General features: G+C 41.6%; 1 protein-coding gene across 1 annotated transcript in view; it reads right to left on the bottom strand.

Moving 5' to 3' along the window:
* LOC135093196 (alkylglycerol monooxygenase-like) overlaps nt 1-7,500 on the bottom strand; it is a 31,980-nt gene that overhangs the window by 3,990 nt on the left and 20,490 nt on the right. Inside the window, 2 exon segments of the mRNA XM_063992170.1 lie at nt 6,599-6,868; nt 7,405-7,500. The exon segment at nt 7,405-7,500 is cut by the window's right edge and continues 53 nt beyond it. Coding sequence (XP_063848240.1) covers nt 6,599-6,868; nt 7,405-7,500 — 366 coding nt within the window.

The following is a 7,500-nucleotide window of genomic DNA, read 5'->3' on the forward strand; positions in this document are numbered from 1 at the left end:
ATGATGTTATAGGAGTAGATGAAGGAATAAGAGGAAGAAGAAAATTAGATACGGCAGATGATAAAAAAAAGAGACGAAGGAAGAGGAGGAGGAAGAGGAGGAGAAGAAGAAAAAGTAGTGTGCAACAAAGAAGTAAAGAAGTTTTGATAAAGAGGAATAAGAGAATAAAAAAAAATATTCACTTAAGTTATTTTTATCACAAATACACGACGTAGGATGATGATGATGATGATGATGATGATTAGGCTGTTGGTGCCTTGAGTAGCTAGTAGTAGTAGTAGTAGTAGTAGTAGTAGTAGTAGTAGTTATGATACTGATTGTGCTGTAATGGTGGTGATGGTGTAGTGGTTGTGATGGTGACGATGGTGGTGAGGTAACAGTAATGGTAGTGGTGATGATCGAGAGAGAGAGAGAGAGAGAGAGAGAGAGAGAGAGAGAGAGAGAGAGAGAGAGAGAGAGAGAGGTAGCACGAATTGGTGGTGATGGTCGTGATAGTGTTAATAGTAGTGATGATGGTCGTGATGGATGGTAATAGTGGTGGTGATGGTCGTGATGGTGATGAGCGTGGTGGTGATAGTGAGGCGAGGACTTTATCTCACTATTGTTTTTCACCATGCGGGGGGAAAAAAAAGAGAAAAAAATACCCAGAAAGAAAGCGTGACTTTTTTTCACGAAAGAAACAAAAAATAATAATGAGTAAAACAGATAAGAAAACAAAGCCAATTATCTCTCTCTCTCTCTCTCTCTCTCTCTCTCTCTCTCTCTCTCTCTCTCTCTCTCTCTCTCTCTCTCTCTCTCTCTCTCTCTCTCTCTCTCTCTCTCTCTCTTGTCCTTGAGCTCTTTCGTGACTCACTTCTAAACATTTTCCAAGTACCTTTCCTCCTCATCAAACGTGTTTTTTTTTTCTCTCTCTCTCTTCCTATTTCTCCCTTTGCTACTTTCTCCTTGCTTGAATGCGCTGTATCCTCCTCGCTTCCTTATTTCTTCCTGTTCCACCTTTCCTTCCTTATACTTCCTCTTTCTCGTCTTTCTCGTCCTCGTCGTCCTCGTCCTCCTCCTCCTCCTCCTCCTCCTCCTCCTCCTCCTCCTCCTCATATTACCCATTCACCTTTTCGTGGATATAATATTTGTTTGACTTTTCTTCTCTTTGTTTAGTCCATCATTCGCCTTTTCTTTCACTTTTACCTACTCCTGGTCACCTTCATCTCCTTTCTTCAGTGCCTCTCGTCTCATCTTCCGTTTTCTTAGCGCGCACAAAAAGTCGCTTGTCTAATAACAGGTCTAGACAGGGATGCCAGCCTTGCCGTCTCTCTCCACGCCGCCTTTCACTGGCCAGAACACGAGAGGCCTATGTTGGTAGAAGCTTTGTTCTCCCATAAGGACTGCCACTCAAAGGCTACAAATTCTCACGAGTGTTTTTTATTTATTTTATTTTTTTATATAAGAGTGTGAATTGTGTTAAAATGTCAGTAAAATGAAGAAAACACGCTAAAAGAACTGTTTCTCAAAGACTACACGAATGGTTTGTCGAATTCTCAGTTTTTTTCATTTTTTTTTCCTAAGAGTGTGGAGTTTGTTAAAGTGTACGTAAAATCAAGAAATCAATCCATAGGAACTGTTTCTCAAAGGCGATATAGATGTTATGTCGAGTTCTCACGATTTTTTTTTTCCCCAAAGTATAATCGCAAAAAAAAAAAAAACATGTTCGGTAACTCCCATAATATGCAGAAGAGCCTCTTAACTTAGCCGATATTAAACCATTCAAACCTTTCACTGTGGTATTAACAATTTACTACACTAAAAACATGGTACAGAACCTTCACAAGTATCTACAAGAAAGAAAAGGAATAAAGAAGAATAGACTTTTTCAATATGAACCCAGAGTAATGTTTAGAGGTTACTGCAGAAATAAGAGAAAAGTCCGAGAGTGATTTGTGACTAAGAAACCACGAGCCATATGGAAGTGGAAGAGGAAAAGTGGAGTAATGATAGTAGAAATTGATTGTTTTCCATGCCGTGTGTGTGAGTAATGGTGGCTTTTGTTAACTTGACGAGCGATGAATAAAAAATAACAATGAATATTCAAATTGGAAAGGGTGAACGAGGATAATGTGAATCAGCTTATTTATTTTAATTTCTACTTATTTATTTTATCTTATTTTTGGTGGATAGTAAGGAAGATGAAATGTGAGCTACTTTATAGAGACTTTCGTTACACAACACTTGCTTCTTCTTCTTATTATTATCATTATTATTATTATTATTAGTAGTAGTAGTAGTAGTAGTAGTAGTAGTAGTAATAGTAGTAGTAGTAGTAGTAGTAGTAGTTGGTTAGTTAGTTAGTTTATCGAGCATCGTGTGTTCTGCTTCCTTCGTTTTCTTCAATGACAAAAGAACATATGATAATTATTTTATATATGCCCTGCACGTCGCTTTCAGAATTATTAAGTAGTTGTTGTTAGTGAAGAAACTCGTTATTGTGAGCTTATTAAATGAGTAACACTCCCTTGTGTGTGTGTGTGTGTGTGTGTGTGTGTGTGTGTGTGTGTGTGTGTGTATGTATGTGTGTGTGTGTTTGTTTTTAATAGATAGAGGGATATACACGTAAAGAGAAACGTAGAAAGATGTGTATTTATGTATGTGTATATGTATGTATGTATGTATCCATGTATGTATGTATGTATGCATCAGTAAACCTCATATTTGACATCCCAAGGTGTTCTTAATTAGCGAGGACATTCACGGGTAGTCTTGAGCCAGGTGAACCAACGCAATAAAAAAAATGATAAATAAATAACATCAGTGAAACACCAATGTGAGAAGGAGAAGAAGGAAAGGGAGAGAGAAATAATGCAAAATAAAGGAGTGTGTAAGTAATAAGAAAAATAAATAACTTGACATATTTGGATAAGGACATGGGAAATAGAAGGACAAGACGAGAGAGAGAGAAAAAAAGGAATTATCATTGATATGAGAGAGAGAGAGAGAGAGAGAGAGAGAGAGAGAGAGAGAGAGAGAGAGAGAGAGAGAGAGAGAGAGAGAGAGAGAGAGAGAGAGAGAGAGAGAGACTGGCACACACGAGACAGAAGTGAAAATAAAAACTGAAAAAAAAACATCAAAATAATTCATGTACCAGGAAGTAAAACGAAAAAAAAACATAAAAAATTGAAAAAAAGAAAAAGGAAAATAAAGAAGGAAAAATAGAAAAGTTGACACAATAATACAAAAAAGGAAAAAAAAAACAGAAAAAGAAAAACAGGAAGAATGAAAAGCTTGGCACGAGGATGCAAGTCAACGGAGTAGCATGACATTACAAACCTCTTATAAGGAGGAGGAATGCCCTTGAGGTGAGTGACATGATCATGGGGGAAGAAGCAACAGGAGGTTGACTGGAGGGGGGATTAAGATGATGACAAGTACAAGGAGGAGGAGGAGGAGGAGGAGAGCGAGGAGGAGGAGTTTTCAGATGACGAGGACGAGGACGAAGAGAACGGCAAGAAGGAAGAGTTAGAGAAAGAACCCAAGGAGAAATAAAACTATAATTAGATGAAGAACGAAGGGGGAAAAGGAGGAGAATACTGATGCGGATAAAGATAACGATAAAGAGAAGAATGATGAAGAAGACGAGAACGAGGAAAAGATAAATGATGATAAGGAGCAGGAAAGTGCAGCAAGAACATAATGACGAGAGAGAAACAGATGAAAAAGAGGAGAAGGAAACATGAAGAGAAGAAAAAAAAAACATAAGGATAACAACAACAACAACAACAACAACAACAACAACAACAACAACAACAACAAACTGAAAAAAAAATTGAAAGATCCTGGAGAAAAAGAAAAAAGATAGGATACACACACACACACACACACACACACACACACACACACACACACACACACACACACACACACACACACACACACACACACACACACACACACGAATGTATGTATGCATGTACACATTTCGAGGACCACATAAAAACTTGTTGCCTTTAGAGAAGAGAAGACAAAAAAAAAAAAAAAACAGTAGGTTAAGGTTACCAAAAATAATTTACATTTGTATGGAAGATCGGCTGGTGTATATTTAGTTGTGGGTGTCAGCATCTGTGTCTGTCTGTCTGTCTGTCTGTCTGTTTGTTTGTTTGTCTGTTTGTTTGTTTGCTTGTCTTATCAATGGAAAGAAACGGGGGAAATGAACAGTAATAATAATAATAGAAGTAGTAGTAGTTTCAGAGAGAGAGAGAGAGAGAGAGAGAGAGAGAGAGAGAGATAATAGAAGTAGTAGTAGTATCAGAGAGAGAGAGAGAGAGAGAGAGAGAGAGAGAGAGAGAGAGAGAGTTGTTGCCTTTCCAGTTTTTGTCGTGTTCATTATGGCCTCAGTTGTCCTGTGTGTGTGTGTGTGTGTGTGTGTGTGTGTGTGTGTGTGTGTGTGTGTGTTGAAAATATATCTATTCATTTTCTAGTTTTCCTATTTTTAACATGACTAACAGTGTGTGTGTGTGTGTGTGTGTGTGTGTGTGTGTGTGTGTGTGTGTGTGTGTGTGTGTGTGTGTGTGTGTGTGTGTGGGTGCACGTAGGCAAGACCCTCTATTACGCATCTAAGAATGTTTTGCACTGTCACCTTTGAAATAAAATGTAAGCATCATTTCCTATTTTGTGTCCATTTTTAAGCTGTCTTTCACGAAGGGGAGGAGACAGAATGGTGGGAGGAGGAGGAAGAGGAAGAGGAAGAGGAGAAGGAGAAATATAAAGAAAGGAAGTAGGAAATATAAAAAAGGAAAGGAATTGTGATATAAAAAGATGGAGATGGAATAAAATAAAGCTGGCACAAAGATTTTACTTACTAGCTTTTTTTCTATTCTCTCTCTCTCTCTCTCTCTCTCTCTCTCTCTCTCTCTCTCTCTCTCTCTCTCTCTCTCTCTCTCTCTCTCTGCTCCTTCATCTCAAATTTCCTCCCGAGTCGTTCTATTGCATCAATACTGGGAGGCCACTGTACTCCTAGGGTCACTAACAATGGTGTTCCTCAAGGCTCTGTTCTGTCATTCACTTTCCCATAATTCATCAATGATCTTAGTTTCAGTCACTTTCCCATCCACTCTTACGGTCATGACTCTACACTGCATTTTCTACCTCATTTTCCAACACTTCAGAAATGGGAAAGGACGTTACAGGATGTGGCAGAATAAACCTTTCTTCTCTGTCTCAAAAACTCTCTTCCTCCTTTTGTCCACCCTACATAATCTCAAAGACAACTCTCAAAGCCCCTTTTCTTCAGTGATACAAAATTTTCCCCCTCCTCTTCATTAAACACTCGTGGTCTGTCCTTCACTAAAACTCTGTAATGGAAATTTCATATCTATTATGCTATTACAGCTTCTGAGGAGTTGGATATTGTGTGGTCTCCGCCTATCTTTTTTTTCTTTCTCTCTTTATCTCTCCTCACAGTTGTTAACTCTATACAGGGACCTTATTACCCCCTATAGTATGGAACATGCCTCTTACAATTGTGGCTGGGGGCTTCATTCAAACAGTTCTCCACCAGTTATTGTTAAAAACTTTTCATCTCATCGATGCCACTCTTCTGACTGACTCTGTTCAACCTCTCTCACTCCTCCGCAGTGTTGCAGCGCTTGCTATATTCTGCTACTAGCTACATGCTCACTGCTATTCCGAACTTGCTAACTGCATGCCTCTTTTTCTTCCACGGCCTCGCTGCTCAAGTCGAGGATGACAGACGGAGGGAAGAAAAGAGAGGAGGGAGGGAGAGAAGTAAAGAGGAAGAAAAGGATACGTTCCGTCTTCTTTTTTAATTGACAGCTCATGTTATTACTAAGCATGAGTTGCATGCACACACACACACACACACACACACACACACACACACACACACACACACACACACACACACACACACACACACACACACACACACACACACACACACACACACACACACACACACACACACACACACACACACACAAGCTGGCGTGCATAGATGGCAATAAAAAAAAATTCTCAACGTCGTAAACATTTCCTGTGATGTTTTCATTCCTTTTTTTTTTTTTTTACCTCGTGATTTTACGAAGTTGTTTGTGCCTACCTGTGATGCGGCTGACTACATATGTTTGTTTTACTACTACTACTACTACTACTACTACTACTACTACTACTACTACTACTACTACTACTACTATCACCACGACTACGACTACTGCTGTTACTGTTTGGGCTTGGAATGTATGTAAATGCAAAGGTCGTTGAGTATGACATCAGCAGCAGAAGTAGAAGCAGAAGGTAGCAGAGCACCCTGTATTTCCCCAGCAAGTGTCCAGCTTTAGATTAATGTTCGTATCTTGTAAAATGCTGCTTTTTTTGTTGTTATTTGTGGTGGTGTTGGTGCTGGTTTTGTCATTGTTTTTGTTGCTGTTGGTGTTGTTTAGAGCCTTGGTCGTGGCGATGGTGGTGATGGTGATAGTGGTGGTGGTGGTAATGGTGATAACACTCCTAACGATAACAAGGATGGTGATGGTTATGACAGTGAAGGTGGTGGTGGTGGTGGTGGTGGTGGTGGTGGTGGTTACTTAGTTCTTACCGTGGTGGACGCGGTGGTGGGAGGGCGTATTGAAGATCCACTCGAGGGGGCCGCACTTCCCCACCAGGTCAGTATGGATGAGAAACTGCACCAGGAGGTTGAGGTGCCAGTGGACGCAGATGGCGGGCAGCGGCACCCCGAGGAGGGCCATGGGGTGGTAGAAGCCCAGGGCACAAAGGCGCTGGAACATGGACTGTCGCAGCGCCACTGTCACATTGTAGTCCTCATGGGAGTGGTGGACCTGATGCCACGCCCAGATAACGCTCACCTCTGTGGGGGGCATGGTGGTGAGGGGTTAGATAGGGTTAAGGGGGTGTTAATGGCGAGGAGGCGTGGTGATAAGGGTTGTTCGTGGGGTTAGGAGTGATGGGTGAGGATGCATGAAGGAATGGTAGGGCGTGGAAGGAAATAGGAGGGGGAGATGAAGGATGCTGAGGTGTGGAGGGAGGGAAGGAATGGCGGGAGGGATGGTGGGGTGTGAAGAGAGGGAAGGAGGAAAGGAGAAACGTGGAGGAATGGAAGGAGGGAAGGAGGATGGTGATGCCTGGAGGGGTGAGGAGGCGTGGAGGGAGGGAAGGAGGAAAAAAGGATGATGATGCCTGGAGCGGTGGTGAGGCGTGGAGGAAGGGAGGGAAGGAGGGAAGGAGGGAAGGAGGCATGGTGAAGCTTGGAGGAAAGGAAGTAGGGACGAAGTGATGAAGTAAAACATGCATTAGTAAACAGCACACACACACACACACACACACACACACACACACACACACACACACACACACACACACACACACACACACACACACACACACCGTGGGACGCCCTGTGGAACCAGTAGTACACGAAGTCTGCAGCGATGAAGCCCGCCCACCAGGCCAGCGGGGAGCGCCACGGGATGTCAAAGAAGC

Source organism: Scylla paramamosain, chromosome 42, assembly GCF_035594125.1.
Source record: "Scylla paramamosain isolate STU-SP2022 chromosome 42, ASM3559412v1, whole genome shotgun sequence".
Lineage (NCBI taxonomy): Eukaryota > Metazoa > Arthropoda > Malacostraca > Decapoda > Portunidae > Scylla > Scylla paramamosain.